General features: G+C 33.1%; 1 protein-coding gene across 1 annotated transcript; it reads left to right on the forward strand.

Annotated features, from left to right (window-relative positions):
• Positions 1-7,115: 7,115 nt before the first annotated feature.
• On the forward strand, positions 7,116-8,051 carry LOC133331199 (collagen alpha-1(XVIII) chain-like; the record flags this gene model as incomplete). Its single annotated transcript, XM_061539601.1, has 2 exons — positions 7,116-7,199; positions 7,513-8,051. Coding segments are annotated over exons 1-2 (615 nt in total), but the record flags the coding sequence as incomplete, so codon positions are not given.
• Between the last annotated feature and the right edge of the window lie 10,778 nt (positions 8,052-18,829).

An 18,829-nucleotide genomic window follows, 5' to 3' on the forward strand; every position in this document is an offset into this window, starting at 1 on the left:
TAACATGTGTGTCCGTCCGTCTGTCCATTATAATTTGTAAACACGATACAAAGACCCAACGAAGACCCCTATTGTTTTTTGGAATAATCGGTTAATATTTAGGGGATGATGGATGGACCAAATACTAAATTTTTGTCGGTTTTCTGGTCACTCCAGAAGCCGCAATAATGGCCCGAACATCGTGAAATTTTCCATGAATAAGCATGCCTGTTTTCATAAAGATCGGTCAATAATTAGCGGGTCAAATGGACCCTGACTTTTGTGTGAAAAATGACTAAATTTGTATTCTATAGCGTATATATTTACCACTGAAGGACATAGACCTGAGAAGTTTATATTATATCCAAGAGGAGTGGTTAACCTTTAAATAAATTCCAATTATATTGTTGTATGTGCTCGGATGTGGGAGTTACACCTAAATATTTGCAGGTATCTCCGTATTCGTATATTATTTAGTAACCCATTATCACTCTTGAGAGCGGAACTATAGCGTTGATCGATTTGAAATGTTCCATAAGGTTCAAGTTATGGTCAAGGACAACGCCTATAATTTTCGGAGACGATCAGATAATAATTTTGGAATGAAGTGGACCGAAAACTTTTTTTTTGTGTTATTTTCGAGTCGATCTATAGACCACAAATGAAAGCCGAACATCACAACTCAAAAACGGTGAAGGGAATCTGGACAATAGCTGTACTGAATACTCGTAATATTCGGAAAATATGACAGTGTGAGGAAGAGGTGCTCTTTACCTCTAATCGGGCAAGAGGGTGCAAAGATCACGAAATATTGTCCAGGCTCGGAATATACATCCGCAGAAAATTTGAGTTCCTTGGAAGTTGTGTAGGGTATCATATGGTCGGCCCCGTCCGACTATACTGCTCCGCTTACTGGTTTTTAATGGGGAAATGCAGCTTAAATGAAAAATATAAACACATAACAGGTTTAAGAGTCGTTTGTAAATTGTTTCAATTAAAACTGCACAAAAGCAATAATCAAAATGATACCTTTGCGCGGGATCAACCATATGAAAGCCTACACAATTACCACAGCACTTTTCTTTCTGCAGAGATAACCGAGATCAATATGAAATGTTCAACGTGATAATTGTCCCATGTTGAAGAATGTAAAGTAATCGGAGATATCTACACAACTACCCCTGAACTTTATCTTGACTCAAATCCTAAGTAAAATCCATCGCAACTCCTATGCCACAGCCCTGCTGCTAATAACAGACACTCACGTTGCAAAACTTGGCGAAGGAACTTCAACATACCGAATATTAAATGGGAACTTATTGTGAATCATTTCTCATGACAGCTACTTTTATGAGAAATTTCGGTTAATATAGGTCGTCTTTTGTCTGCAGGCAGGTCATGTACCCCACATAACGGTACCCCCAATTTTCAGTATTTTAAGGTTTTATGTTTTAAAAATACGGTTATTTTTCGACCGAATGGGCTGTACTTTGGCGCTTAGAGTTCTTATTGTAGGGTATTTTTTGTGTGGGACAATTTTCGGGTAACTCCTATATAATGGTGCCCCCTATGCTTTGGAATGTTCGATTTGGGCCAAATAAGCACAGTTTTGTAGTATGATTTCTTGTCATTTAAATTTCACCGATTTTATCGACATTTTCAACGACCGGCCTACCTGTGCGAGGTGCATCTATAACATCAAAAATTCTTGAACGGAATCTGCGAAACCCAAATTGCACATAATTGGATGTTACAGTATCGGAACCGTAATCACCATTCACAATTTTAGCCGCTTGACGTGCATTTTTGCCTTTGTCAAGGAAAAACTATAAAATGTACCGAATTTTCTCTTTCTTCACTTCCATTTGTAACACCTTGTATCTCACAAGTGAATGCACCAAACATAAAACATCTAAATAATTTGTTTTACTGCGAAATGTCACCCTTCCAACGAGCATAAATCTGAAATTGTTTGATCGATACTTCACAAGAAATATATCATTACAGCCATCTGCCGAAAAAATAGTTGATTCCTTTTTCCCCAACCTATCAATATTGATCCCGCTTTAGGTATATTCTGTAGGGACGTAGGCATACAAAAATAATTTTTCTCAATGACAATCTTGTGTACGTTGGTGATGGCCTCATATAACTTCGCCCTCTATATTGTAGTTTTCTTTTTTCTTTTTTGATATTATACACATGATCCACATACGACGTCAAAATCAGCCCTCATTTTTGACTTTTACGATTTTAGGAAAATTTGCTGAAATTTGGCACATATGTGATTAGTTTGCTGGGTATTCGAAAGGTTTATATTACCCCACGCTGAATGTATCAATGTTCACCAGCATGTGTATATTACATTCGTATAAGTCAAGTGTTTGTTTCGGTTTGACACTTATTCCTTGTCAGTATGAAATTTGTTTTTGGTCACCCTTCTCGTTGAAAACTTTACCAGTGCAATTTCATTCCTTGATGGGGTTCGAATAAAAAGGCTACGTATATATATGAGCCATTCAATGCACATACCGATTAACTCTAATTTTTGGAAAATCTTTAATGTACGTTTTTATAATAACTATGCTGGATAATATATACTATCGCTATTATCCATTCTAAATTATATATTTGAATAACTATTATATAAGAGATTTAGTTTCTCAACTTTTCGTTTTATGGAGTGGCTCATACATGTATATATTTGCGGTAGTTGTTAATACCTCTTTTCTAAATAGGGGTAAGAGATTCTATGTATATTGTACTCAGTTGCAGTATTTCAGTCAATAATGACGGTTTTAGTTTGGCCATTGTGGTTATAATGCACATAATAAGCCACAATTTTATTTACACGTGTACAGGGATTACACATTCATAGTCTAGAACTGATATCATTAAAACATAGAAGCAATTGTTTCATTTTATAAACGTCAATATTCCATATTGGCTATTTTTTATGGACAGTAGTTTAAATGACAGTAATAGAAGGGAAAATATCATATCAGAAATCGTACTTATTAAAATATATATATATATATAGACCATGGTATCGGATTGAATTATATGTGGTGTTTAAACATAAGGCGATTAAAATAAAATTCAGGTAACACGTCATAAAATGGAACTCCATCATTTCGCAAATTAGGTAAAATTTCATTCCTATTAAGATTTTGGGTCAACGAAAATCGACATTCTTCCCATCCTATATATATATATATATATATATATATACTGAACAGTAGCAATCGGTGTACATTAAGGCGGTATGAAATAAGTCCCCAAACAGAAAATGAAATAAGTCCCCAAATTTGGGGTTTTATTTATTATATTAAAAGTTCTGGATGATGGGGTTTGGAAATGAGATTTTGTTTTTATTGTTCATATAAACAATCGTTTTTTAAATATATCTACTTTCTCCATCCAAAAATCGAAATATTTTATGAATGGCATAAATAATCCATCTCATTCCATTAAACACTTTACATTTTATCAGGGTAAAATCCATTTTAAATACCCTGGTTTCATGGCAAAGCTAACATTCTGTGATATTGACTCGAAGCACTCTTGATTGATCTTATTAAGCCCAACAAAGTTATGTTTTTTATTAAGTTCTTCCTGATAAAAGTGAAACCAATAGATGTATATGTAATACATGGACTCAAACAAAACCAGTAAGGAAAGTAGTAAAGTCGGATTGGGCCGACTATATGATACCCTTTACCACTTTGGGCATATTCTACATATGTATCCTAAAAGACGTCGCCTTTTCGAAGGAACATTGCGATCTTTATCTATCTCTAAACCGACTAACATAAATCCCTACACATGTCATTCTGCAACCTATGCTAAATTTTGTAAATCAATTTAAAGAAAACTTGACACAATCTATTCGGTACGCTGCACTGTATAAAATTTTATCTCAATCAAACACCCATTGATTATTTTGTGTACAATAAACATGAATAAGTCGAAATTATATATGGAAGCTATGATATATCTATATCTGAACCGATTTCAAGGAAACTTGCCAGAGATTAATTTATATTAACTTCAGTACGTTGTGTCAATCGGCTTAACTATGGATCTTTATATAGGAGGTGTATGTAAATCTGAACCGATTTTAAAGAACCTTTGCACATTTCATTCTATACTTAATTCAGTACGCTATACAAAAATCGAAAGATAAAGGGGGCTTTGGTGCGGCATTTACATAAAATGGGACGAAATTATATATATATATATGGCAGCTATATCTAAATCTGAAGCGATTTTAAGGAAACTTAGCACACGTCATTCTAGACGCAATTGAGTACGCTATGCCGAAATTAGTGCAAATTGAAGGATTTTCAGGGACTTTGGTGCACTATTTACCTAAAATCGGGGGAAACTATATATGAGAGCTATATCTAAATCTGCACCGATTTTCATGAAGCAGAGCAGACATCATTCTAGACTTAATTCAGAACACTATGCGAAAATTCGTGCAAATTCAGGGAGATTGGTTTACCATTTACTTGAAATCGGACGAAACTATATATGGGAGCTATATCTGAATCTGAACCGACTTTCACGAAACTTAGCACACGTCATTCTAGACTTAATTTAGTACGCTATGCCAAAATTCGTGCAAATCAAAATATTTGCAGGGACTTTGATGTAACATTTACCAAAAATCGGGCGAAACTATATATGGGAGCTATATCTAAATCTGAACCGATTTTCACGAAACTTAGCACACGTCATTCTAAACTTAATTTAGTACGCTATGCCAAAATTCGTGCAAATCTAATAGTTTTCTAGACTTAATTCAGTATGCTATGAGAAAATTATTGCAAATCTAATGATTTTCCGGGATTTTGGTGCACCATTTACTTAAAATCGGGCGAAACTATATATGGGAGCTGTATCTAAATCTGAACCGATTTTTAGCACACATGATTCTAGCTTCAATTCAGTACGTTATGCCAAATTTGGTGCAAATCGAAAGATATATATATATAGGGCCTTTGGTGCACCATTTACATGAAATCGGACGAAACTATATATGGGAGCTATATAAAAATCTGGACCGATTTTCACGAAACTTGGCTGACATAGTTCTAGGCTCAATTCGGTACATAGTTCTAGTCTCAATTCGGTACGTTATACTAAATTTCGTGCAAATCGACAGGGTCTTTGGTGCACAATTTACCTTAAATCGGACGAAAATATATATGGGAGCTATATTTAAATCTGAACCGATTTTTCCGAATTTCAATAGGGTCGTCCTTGGGCCAAGCAAAAGAGCTGTGCCAAATTTCATCCAAATCGGATTATAAATGCGACCTGTACTTTGTTTACAATTTAACACCAACAGTAGGACAGAGGACGGACATGCATAAATCGACTCAGAAAGTGATTCCATGCATTTTTAGAAATTCGACCTATAAGTGTACTAAAAGTACTAAACTTTACTAAATTTATTTCAAATTGTATAAATATTGAACATATATAGCTATAGCTTGAAAATTTATATGGAATATAGGTTGGGACGGTGTTGATGTATGGAAATGGTTTAAGATATTCCTACTTATGTGTATAAAACGTACTAAATGGTACTATTTGCATTTAGTTGAGCGTAAAGAGATGGAATCCTGAAAATACGAATTTGGACTACTATCGGAGGACAGGATTGAGGTAGCTTTAAAAAATTGTACTTATGTTTACGAAAAGTACTAAATGGTACTAAATTTGGTGCAAGTTGGATTTAGGTGAACATAATGAGCTGGAGTCTTCAAATTGTGAACTAAAATGACTGTTGGAGTGTAGGATTGAAGTAATTTAGAAAATTCGTACCTATTAGTACGAAAAGTACTTTATGGTACTAACTTTAGTACAATTTAGATTTTGCTTGAAAGGATAGAGTTGAAAACCTGAAATTTTGAATTGAGATTTTTGAATAATTATTGCTGTTGGAATATAGAATTGAGATATGGAAGCATAGTACTTATGTGTACTAAATAGTACTATATTTGTTACAACTTGATTATGTGTGAACGGATAGAGCTGGAAATTTAAATTACTGTTGGTGTGTTAAAGTAGTATTGGAATTTCCTACTTATGGATACGAGAAGAACTAAATGGTACAAAATATGGAAAACTTTGAGTCTATGTGAACGGATAGGGCTGTGATTGATTAAAATTACTGTTGCAATGTGGAAGTGAGGCAGTTTTAGAAACTCAGTACAATTTGGATTTTGGTGAACAGATAGAGATGGAATCTTTATACGTGGACTTTAGGCATGGCTGAGGTGGTTTTGGAAATTCGTACTTATGGGTAAAAAAGAAACTAAATTTAGTGCAATTTGTACTTTGATGGAATTTAGATCACTGTTAGAGTGTAGGATTGATGTAGTTTAAATTATTCTTACTTATGAGTATGAAAAGTACTAAATTTGGTACAATTTAGACTTTTATGGAAATAAGGTTACTTCATAAATACTGATAGCTGGAAACCTAAAATTTAGAATGTGGGTCACTGACCGAGAGTTAGAAAGAAGCACCAAAGGGTTTTTGGTACTAACTGGTAATAAATTTAGAGATGTCGGAAAATAGTGCTTATGTGTATGAAGAGTGATAAATGGTAATAATATTGATATTAGATGTAGGAATAGAGGTGGAATTCTGATCTATAGTACAACAAATTTCACGATTTCCATATGAAGTATTATTGTTTTTGTTTTTTGTATTCCCTTTCCGCATACGAAGTAGCGGGCACTTGCTTGTTTTAGATATTTTGATTGTTATCCTCATAGTGGAGGGTATAAGACGTTCGGCCGGGCCGAACTTCGAACCTGCACTAATTCAATAATGTCCATATAAAATTTCATGTGAAAACCCAACAACTCATGAAGATAAACTGTGTTTTTATAATTTACGTTCTCTGTGAGTATATAACCATCGTAAAGTTTTTCTAAGTTGTTTTAGAATAAGGGGTTTGGTGGACAATAAATAAATTTGGCAAAATACCAATGCCTAAGGGAATTATAATTTAATCTATACTCCGCATTCAATCGTTATTTAATATTGTTACATAATTATTTTAAAATAAATAATATTAGTTTATTTCATTTTCTTCCCATTTCATTTCAGTTCTTGCAGGAACATGTTGTTACTACTATTAATTGTGTTTACTTTGGGAAGAACACAGACCATTGAACTGACTGGCCAAGCTATTAAAGGTAAGTCGTTTGTATAAAATAAATTTCAAAAAATAATATATTATATGTGAAATATGTTTTCATTATCTATCTCTATATACTCTCTGTAGCTTCAAAATACAGCGAAGAAGAAGATTGTGAGGGTTTGTTTTATTTGCTTACGTCTTCTAACAAATTAATAAAATATTATAGCTAGAACTTATTTATAGCCTTGTCAATTGTATTGCAAATATATATGAAATCTTTGCATACTTTTGGGCTGTGCGTTTAATATTAAAACGCCTATAAATATGATTTCTTCGGTTTTTTTTATAAATGTTTAATTTATTTATAGATGCCATTGCCGAATACGATTTGCTGGCCATGATTAATGAAAACTTAAATGGCATCGAATTTGATTATGCCGAGGATGGTTTTCCAGCTTATAAAATTCTACAAATAGCCGATATTAAATCACCATACCGCATGATTTTACCCGAAAAATTAAATGCCTTTGCCGTGCAGACGACATTTCAGACCACCTCACCAAAGGGTGGCTATCTCTTCAGTGTTGTGGATCCTCTAGATACGGTTGTGCAATTTGGTGTGCACTTTTCTCCAGTTATCAAGGATTCATGGAATGTATCATTACTCTATACCGATGCCAATACAAGTCCAATTAGTAAACGTTTGGTTACCTATCACTTGCCATACGAACCAAAGAAATGGATCAAATTAGCATTTAAAGTTATGAGCGACAAAGTAGTTTTCTACTACAATTGCGAAGAGAAGGAAACGACGCCGATTGTACGGGATCCATTAGAACTGGTATTTGCATCCTCGTCTACTTTGTATTTAGCTCAGGCTGGTCCAAAACTAGGTGGCAACATGGAGGTAAGTAATCAGATTTCTAATATGTGTATTGACAACGGCTTTGATGAACCAAACAATAGATGACTTCGTTAAGCTCACCGGGAGCATATTTAATGGAATTTAAATGTTTTGACTAAAGAAATTTGTTTTCCTCAAATCAAATTCGAGTTGTGCTTAATTTAAATTAAATTAAAACGAGAACATTTATTTATTTATTTATTATACACAAAATATTTTCTAAAATGTTTTAAATATTGTGAGTTCACATTTTCTCTAATAGGGGTGAATGAGAATTCTTGTTATGCGATTTTTTATTATCTAAACAAATTACTTTCTTTCTGAAAATGGGTAATTTTTTATATAAAAAATATGCAATTTAAAATATTATGCAGTCTATTATTACAAATGGAGTAAGGATAAAAAGACATTTGGTATGAAGTGAGGAATTGAGCCAATTTGACTGAATTTAGGTATTTGCACAAAAAAAAAGAAAAAAAAAACTGTCCCAAATTAATTTAAATAAAATAAGAAAGGCCATAGTAGCATGGCAATCAATGAATTAAATTTTATGTGAACATGAGCATCATAAATTAAAATGAATGTAATAAAATAAACAATATTTATGTGTATTCAATATAACACAAAGTTCGGCTTAGCCGATGGTTTGTTCCTCCACCCTCAGGATAGCATTCAAAATATGTAAAATTAAAAATTATTATTAACAAGTGAAAAAGCGTTAAGTTCGGCCGGGCCGAACTTTGGATACCCTCCACCATAGATATACTGGCAGGTACTTGAGATGAAAATATAGGGAACATACCAAAAAAATGTCCCTATACCGACATATATACAAATCGATATACCGTTTCAGAAAAATTAGATTTCATCCCATCTTATTATGTCTTCCAAACTTAGTTCAAGTCCGAATTTGAGGAATATCGGTCCATGCCTTCTGGTACCTCCCACACAGGGGCTACAGCTAAGCCTAAATGGGGGCTATAGTTCACATATAGTTCATTATCGAACCGTACTTTCTAGTTTTTTATCTCGATATCCTTCGCAGGTGAAATGATTACAACAGAGTGTTAGAACCAAACCCAAAACGCGGAAAAATCAGATAATTATATTAATATAATTATCCCCATATAGACTACGCCTAAATGGGGTTGACTATTAATATTTTTTGGTAGGGAGATTTGTTTCCATATACGGCTACAAAATACCAAATTTCAGTGATTTCGGTTGAAAAACGCGGTCAAGACCCTCCAAATGCCAAAATTTGGGGGTACCTTTATATGGGGGGCTACCAGAAAAAATTGACTTATATTTATAATTTTTAGTGGAGATATTTGGTACCAAAAAGGAACCCAATATACCAAATTTCAGAGAATTCAGTTGAAAAACGCGCTCAAGAACCCCAAAATACTGAAATTTAAGGGTACCCTTATATGGGAGCTAGCAGAAAAAATGGACTTATATTTATAATTTTTAGTGGAGATATTTTGTACCCAATAAGAACCCAATATACCAAATTTCAGCGAATTCAGTTGAAAAACGCGCTCAAGAACCCCCAAATACCGAAAATTGGGGGCTACCAGAATAAATGGACCTATATTCATAATTTTTTGTGGAGTGATTTGGAACCTATTAAGAATTTAACGTACTAAATTACGGCCAATTCCGTGGAAAAATACGACCAAAACCCCCAAAATACTGAAAATTAGGAGGTACCGTTATATGGGGGCTACCAGAAAAAGTGGACCTATATTTATAATTTTTTGTGGAGACTTTTAGTACCCAAAAGGAACCCAATGTACCAAATTTCAGCGAATTCGATTGAAAAACGCGCTCAAGAACCCCAAAATACCGAAAATTGGGGGTTACCCTTATATGGGAGCTATGCCTAAACGTGGACAGATATATCCCATCTTCGAACTTGACCTGCCTGCAGACAAAAGACAACCCTATGCAAAATTTCAGCACCCCATCTCAATTCCTTCGGAAGATAGCGTGATTACAACGGACGGACGGGCATGGCTAGTTCGTCTTAGAATTTTACCCTGATCAAGAATATATATACTTTATAGGAACGGAAATGAATATTTCGGTGAGTTACAAACGGAATGACAAAATTAATATACCCTGAACTTTCGGTTAATATGGTGGAGGGTAAAAAAATAAACAATATTTATGTGATTTCAATATAAAACAAAGTTCGGCTTGGCCGATGGTTTGTTCCCTCCACCCATAACACCAAATATTGGGTGTACCTGGAGTAGCCCCCATACTCTAGGAAAATTACAGGGTACATTCAGTTGTGAGTTACAGGGTGTTAAAAATGGAAGTAAATGCAGATAAAATTCGGTACATTTTACTGTTTTTCTTTGACAAAGGAGAAAATCAAGTTAAGCGGCTAAAATTGTGAATGGTGTTTATGGTTCCGATACTGTAACAGCCAATAATGTGCATGTTTGGTTTCGTAGATTCCGTTGATGTTAAAGATGCACCTCGCACAGGTGGTGCATCTTTAATTCGGTTAAAAAACGTGTCTAAATTTCCCACAAAACTGAATATTGGGCTGGTACCGTTATATGGGAGCTTCGCCGAAACGTTCACCAATATATCCCGTTCGCAATACCAAATATCCTAGGAGTACTAGCAAGGTCTGTGCACAATTTTAGAGTTCTATCTTATGTCAACAGACAGAGAGACGGAACGCATAAATCGACATCGAATTTCATTCAGATCAGGAATGTATACATAACTTATTATATATATATATATATATATATATATATAATATCCTTAGGAGTATACAAATAATGATTGCAATGCTTTCTGTGTAAAATGTGCTACAATTTCAGACTTGGTATGCTTGAGATGTTATGTCTTCTAGTAGTTTTTCTCCAAAATACTCCATAAGTTCTCTATAGGTTTCAAATCCGGGGATTGGGAGCATCCATTTTCTAACAATGTGGGACTTGTGTTTGTGTTTGGTCACTATCTTCATAAAATTTAAATGTGTCCCCAATCCCTATTTTTCAGCACTGCATTTCAAATTGCCTTTTAAAATATTTAAATAATAAATCGTATCCATAATTCTTTCAATAAAAACAAGATTTCCAACTCCGGCAGCGCTAATACAGCACCATACCATTACAGACCCTCCTCCGTTTTTTACGGTAGGAATTATGTGCTAGTGTGCAGGTATTTTTTTAACTTCGTCCATTAGTTTTCATCGGCAAAACCAATAGAATTTCAAAATGCAAATAATATTTTCCTATTTTCCGGTTGTTGGGCTTTATGATCGGCTTTTTCAATGCAACTCTACAATGAATATCATGCAACCACTTTTCTTCTATTATATTGAATAGTTTTTTTCTCGCTGGTTTTTGGTTTGTTGCAAATTCGATTCATGAGTTTCAATCTCAATATAAATTTGTTGGACAGCATATCGAGTAATATTGAATATTTCCGATATTTTCCTTTGAGATTGTCATTGTTCAGCATTGCGAAGAACTAATTTTCTCTCGTCTAACGATGTGTGGCGTCCCATGGTGTCTAACTTCCAATATTTGTCCGATTGTGATAAAATTTTGCACAGTGTACTGAATTTAGTCCAGTTTTATGTCTGTGAAGTTTCGATAAAATCGGTTCTGATTTCGATATAGCTCCCATATATAGTCTTGTCCGATTTCATGCAAATGATGCAACGAGGAGCCTATGTTTGTTCGCTTTACATGAAATAATGCTGAGAGCATTGGGTTTATATTGAAATTTATTGAAATCGTTTCAGGTTTAGATATAGCTTCCATACATATTTCCATTAAATTTTATCTAAATGGTATGCTACGGTTGGCCAATTGGGTATATATTTATAGCACTCATACATAATTTTGCTCCATTTCATTAAAATGCTATACCAAAGAATCCCAGTATGCCCGACTGACAGGAAGATGATATGTGTATGTTTTGTTATTAGATCAAATATATATGTAGACCACAAATTTTATTTCGTCTGATTCCATTTCAATTGTCCTGTTCTATCTACAGGATATTGTACATATTGGTCAGCCCCCGTCCGATTTGAATTTGTGTAAATATTGCATTTCATTAATTTTAAATTAGGATGTTCCTGTTCACATATAAAAAAATGAATTGTATTCATTAATTTACACGCGTTTATGCCATGTTAAAATATTCAAAAATACTTTATTTCATTCAAATACCGGTGTGTTAGAAAACACCAAACACGTTCGACCAATACTAATGAAAAACCTTAATAGCTATAAATACAAATTTCAAATTTAAAATATCTCAGTATTTTTTATAAAAAAAAACTCGATCTTATCTCACCTAAAAAGCGACCCTTATGCTGAAATGTCCATGTATTCAAGTTAAAGGTAGAAAGCTTTATGTGTAGGTTTATACTCAAAAAAAAAGGGAAAAGGAAAAAAGATTTACATTTTTAAGATAGTCATTTCCAATAACAGAACTTTGTTATTTGTTCTGATGAAAACTCGTCGAAATGAAGCAGCAAAAAGCTTTTTTTCAGCTTCACAAAATATTTTCCAAAGTTGGTGTGATACACATACGCCACACATAAGAGCGCCATATTTCCTCATAGTGCTTAATTTCTGAATTACATTTTCGAAATGCTCTCTTAAAAAAAAAAAAAAAAAAAAAAAAGAACTAAGAGAGTATCAACCACTAAAAGTACGAAGTTTTGAATATACGAAGTATACCTGACCTATGACAAAGTAGAAACGATTAATAGAGGTTATGTATTTAGGGGTAGTTACATGTTATAATGGCGACACAAACATACAGATGTCGTTGGTGTGTTTAACAAGCTCAATCTCTGAGAGAGTCAGAGTTGTGAGAGAAGGTATATATATACATATTCATGGTAAAACTTAAAGAGTATATTCGTTTTAATTATAACAAATCGTTCTATATCCTTTTCTAATAAATTATTGCTGAATTTGCAATGAATTATTAAAAAACAAACACACACACACACAAAATATTATAAACGTATGTAAATGTTCTAGTTTTAGGTATATTTATAAATGTTGTGGAGCGTGCGACATTTATCCATCTGTTTGGACAGATAATATTATTATTATTTCATATCAATAATATAACCTTCACACCTTTAGCAATATTACTTATTTTCTAATATCTTTAGCGGGATTACTTCTCTTAACAGCAAATTTAAGAGTACTACCACCACAAATTTTTCAGAGATTAGAGAGACAATAGCGAAATAAATAGTATTTTTTGAGAAACGAGAAATTTTTATTTCTATCATACAATCAATGGAAAGCATTTGCTGAATATAAAATGGGTAGCTCGCCGCAAATATTACTTTGAGTGAAGCGTTGCGGTTAAGAATGTGTCCAGAAATGCTTTGGAATTTCAGATAAATGTAATGGTATTTTGCGTTTTGTGTGTTCGTGTGTGTGGGAGAGAGAGAGAGAAAGAGAGAGAGAGAGGAAGGCTCCATTTGCCATGTACATATATCACAATGTTGAGAGTTTTAAAACTATGGTGATTTTTTTTTTTGGGTCGTTCGCATTTCAGCCCCCAAAAATAACACCGTTATATTCAGTTCGTACGTATGCTCTCTTTTTTTACACCTTTTTTTAACCCCCCGTTTCTCTGGCACGACAAGTGACCCAACCGAATGTGACGACGAGTACATTTACCTCAGTCGCGTTTCAAATCGCAACCGGTTAAGATGCTCCAAGGCCGTATAATATCACTCGATTTGTTTGGATATTTCGTTGATGGAGTAGTTTATGATTGTAGAACTGAAAGAAAAATACAAAAACAAATCGTTTAGCTTATTAACTGAAACGAAAATACAAAAATAGAAATACAGAATTCGTAAGAATATAAGTTATAATATCAATATCAATGAAATGCAGTTGTATAGTTGTATAAACAGATTTTCTTCGGATTTATGCAAATATGCTCTACATTGCCTACCAGAAAGGATATAAAAATGTTGTGTGTTCAACTTTAAACTACTTGATGTGGATACATTATGGCTGTTTATGCGTTCAATCATAAAGTCAATTTAAATTTATGATTACTGTGGCAATGTTGCAAGATCTGAAGCATAATTAAGACAACAACAGCAAGAACCACTGAAAAACAAAAACGATATAAAACCGGGAGGAAGAAGGAGCTACACGTGAGTCGCATGTTATTTCGGGTCGTTCGTTTCACTATGGTCGATGGTTGTAAAACGCGCGCGAATTTTATTTAAAAATTACAAAGATTCACAGTTCTAGCGGAACATATACATCACTACTCAATAAGTCATTTGTTTGAAGCGTCGTCGAGTGCATGGATTAAAAAAAATAAGAAAAAAACCTTATGCGGAGTTATGAAATCAGTGAATAAGTTCTTAAAAACGAATGTAAAATTTAAAAGAGACCTGTGACAAAAAAATCTCTTTAAAAATACCAAAACACGAATACAAAATTGAATGTTTACCTGAAACTCATTCAAAACATTGTCCTGCAACACGGTGAATACATTCCGTTTTTTAAGTGCAAATGAAATTTCGGTCCTAGTGGCGGTGGTTGGTTGATTGGTGTTGGTATGCCAGAAATTTGATGTGTTTGCTTTTGTTGCCGTCGTTCTAGCCTGATTGTATCGCATGTTTTGTTTTCTATTTAATTAAACATCCTACTTGACACGCATTCATTTGCCGTCCGGATTTTGAACTATGGGGGCTTATTTGTCTGGTGCTTTTCACTAAGCTCATCATCATCGTCGTCGTCGTCATTGTCATTGTAATCGTGGTACTACACCTTCCTTCCTGCAAATTTAATGAAAGATTGTTGTCGGTTGAACAAACAAATTGTTGCGTTCGTACAACTTTGTGCTATTTTATTTACATTTAAAGTGTCCAGTGGGTAGTTGATCTATCCGAAAAAAAACAAAAAATCAACAAATGAAGTGTAAATGAATTTATGCGAAGTATACAGTGATGGTTTATGCAGAAATTCAAAATGTTTCTCTTGATTAACGTGGTCGTTCCAAATAAATTAAACCAATAGCTATTATTTACAAAAGAGGTCTAAATATATACATAGCAAGAGTTAAAAAAAAAAATAATAAAAAATAAAATAGTAATAAACTATAAATATGAATAAATAAAATAATAATAAAAACTAATACAAATGATAAATCAAACAAATTAAATAAATATTTATTTAAATACATACATACTCGTATATACAAAAGAAAAAATATTAAAAAATGCATTAAATCGTTGTGGCCGGAAAATTTGTGTTTTGAAGTTGTGTGAATGATAATTGAAACAACCTAAATAAATATTCATTTAAATACATACTAGTATATACAAAAAAAAAGTCATAAAAAAGCATTAAATCGATGTGACCGGGAAATGTGTGTTTTGAAAGTGTTTTTTTAAGTGCCTGTGATTTGTAACTCTCAAAATATTTTTTTGATTATGGTTTACACGAAGCGTTAATATTTTCGTCTAAGACATTATGCGGGCAAATGATTGGATAGTCGTTTTAAATTGTCAATTCAACTGCAGATATGTCAAATTCTCATAAATTAGGCTAACCCGCTAAAGTATCTGCCATTTTACACAAGGGGACGAACAAATTAAAATTAACTATTCAATTAACTATAAACGGAACGATAGATACTAGGATCAGCTCCTTAGTTCAGCAAGTTTCATACAGTCGTTCGATTCTATACCCTCCACCAGAAGGTTCGAATATATTTATCTGAGGCCTCTTAAAGTATGCATATTCTTGATCAGAAATACCGTTTTTTTTTTTTTGGCTGTCGGTTGAAATGAAGATAGAGCCGCAAATTTAAGATTTGTCATGTCTGCCTGTCTGTTAATATCAAGTTATAGCCCGCATATTTAAGATAGAACATTGAAATTTTGCGTATACATTGAGTAAAAGAGCCCTAGGATGTTTTGCATTCAAAATGCCATATATAAGTTCGGTTTTTAGCATAGTCCCTGTATAACGGTGCACTCTCAATATTCGATATTTTGAGATTTTTAAGGCGTGAGTTTTAACCTAATTGGCTGAAATTTGCTGTTATGAGTTCTCACTGAGTAGATTGTCCCATGTTTCGGAGTATCCCTCCATCTAACGGTACCCCTCAATATTCTATATTTTGCGGCTTTTGGGAACGTTTTTGAAAGTAATTGTTTCAAATTTGATGTTATGGACTTTCATTTAGCAAATAATTGCCAAGTTACGGGTTAGTCCCTATATAAGGCACACTCCAATATTCGGTATTGTAAAACTTTTGGGCACGATTTTAAACCTAATCAGTTGGAATTTAGTAATTTAGTTCTTCACTGTGTAGAAAATTTTCCCAATAAACAATTGGTCCACTATTTAGGATAGCATATTCAAAATTTTGATATTTTGAGAAGATGGATGATCCATAACACAAAAATTTCAATATGGCCCATGTTTCCGGGTGGCCTCTCATATAATAGGAGAGCTGTAGGTATTCCTCTTCCTGTGGACGAGTTGCAGGTATTCTTGTTCATTTAAAAGAGCAGCAGATATTATGCTTTCTTTGAAAGAGCCTCAGGCATTCTTCTTCCTATAGGAGGGCTGGAGGTATTCTTCTCCTATAGCAGAGCTGCAGGTATTCTTCGTCCTGTGGAAGAGCTGAAGGTATTCTTCTTCCTATGTAAGAGATGCTGGTATTCTTCTTCCTATAGGAGCGCTTCATGTATATTATACGATATTTTGGGGAGTTTTGGAAAGATTTTTAACCTAATTGGTACGCATATGATTTTTTAGATTCACATGGGGTGCCAATTCTTTCTACCCATAAATATCAATATCGGTTTACGTTTTGTTAGATCTCATATTGGCTGCTATTTTCCCACCTATGTGGCTGCAATTTAGTATAGATATTTTGCGGAGTTTTGGAAAGATTTTTAACCTAATAGGTACGAATATGGTTTTTCAGATTCACATGGGGTGCCAATTCTTTCTACCCATAAATATTAATATCGGTTTACGGTTTGGTATAGATCTCATATTGGCTGCTATTTTCCCACCTATGTGGCTGCAAATTAGTATAATTGGATTTGATGACTGAAAAGTATATATACAGAAAATTCTACATATAGGTTAATATTTTAAAATAGCCCGCTTACAAATGTCCACTTTTTTCGTTATTTCTACCCCAACTTGAGTGTCGTAATTTCGAATATTATTTTTTCAGATCATGAACAACCTTTTCTCCCTTATAAAGGTCTCGATCGATTTAAGGAATTTTGATCGCAAACCACATGGTGGAGGGTATAAAAATTCATCCCGGCAGAACTTAACTACATTTTTACTTCTTTGTTCTCATCTGATTCATCTTGATCTACTATTCCATTTACCTGAATTAACTGAATTGTACCTATAAACGATTGAACTAAAAGCAACATTGGAACTAAATGAATGAACTAATTTAGGAACGAGATTACCCAAATCTGTATTACGCATACATATATTTTAGATGTTTCTCTTGCATACCCTTAAAAATAGTATAGGACATGATAGAGCGGGCACGATGTTATCATCTGGTATCAAGATTTTTTATAAATATAAATTTAAATATTTTGTATACAATTAAATATGTCCAGGGGTGTAGGCTAACATTTGATAAAATCTAGGTGTTATAAATATCAACACTAAGTGATAATAAAGAAAAATAAAATATCGCAAAAATATTCATTGAAAATAAATTGAAATTATTTTGCCAGAAAGATACCGGAAACCAAAAATTGAAATGAAAGTATCTGAGGATAATATCAGCAGCAGTTAAAGGAAGGAAAATACAAAATGTCTACACGAAATCAATAAAAAAAAAAAAATAATCCATATCAAATATCGTATCACAAAATTAACAAATAATTAAAAAATTGGCGATCGGTATTAAAAACATGCATTTGCATATTTAACAATTTATTAATTAACTGTGATTTAAAGGCAACAACAAATCGGAAAAATGTACAATAGATAACAAAGAAAATGCCATTTTAAAGGATTTAATGAAATATTTTACTGAAAAGTGTTGACTAATCAGAAAATATTAATACTTGTTTGAAAGCTTTTGAATAAGCAGAAAATATTAATATCACGAACAGTAATAAGCTCTTATATTGTGAGAAAAAAAATAAATGTATATGAAATATCTTTCTATTGTTATAACAAGTCAATTACATATAAAAATCAATGTTTTGTTATGTGTTTTAAATAATATTATTAAAATTCGAATATATATATATATATATTGTTACATATCATCAGTAAACTGCAGCCAATTATATATGGATACCATGTCCCTGGGAAATAAAAATTAAATGGTAAGTGTTTTTTTATATAAATTATTTTTTTTTTACATCATATATAAAGGAAATATTCTCAAATGTTATTTATTATTATTACTATCTCAAGATCAAACAATGCAACCAAATTAAATTATAGGTATCTTGAATGTCATTCACATGGTAAAGGGTATTAAAAATTCCGCCCGAACTTATACTAATGTCATGAATAATTGCCGGGATCATTTTATAGGGTATATACGAAAAAAGTAGAATTGTACTGCATGTTTGAAGACATCATTAATTGATATCAAAAATTTTAATATATAGGGGGCTGTCTGAAAAAGTGGTTCAATATAGCTAGTTTCCCAACGAGAATCCAACATATTTGGTAACAGCTAATTCGAAGGCTAAACGTGGCCGGTCACCCCAAAATAATGAAATATGT

The sequence above is a fragment of the Musca vetustissima genome, unplaced genomic scaffold (genome assembly GCF_032173495.1).
Source record: "Musca vetustissima isolate MV318-11 ecotype Yass unplaced genomic scaffold, APGP_CSIRO_Mvet_v1 utg17580, whole genome shotgun sequence".
In the NCBI taxonomy this organism is placed as follows: domain Eukaryota; kingdom Metazoa; phylum Arthropoda; class Insecta; order Diptera; family Muscidae; genus Musca; species Musca vetustissima.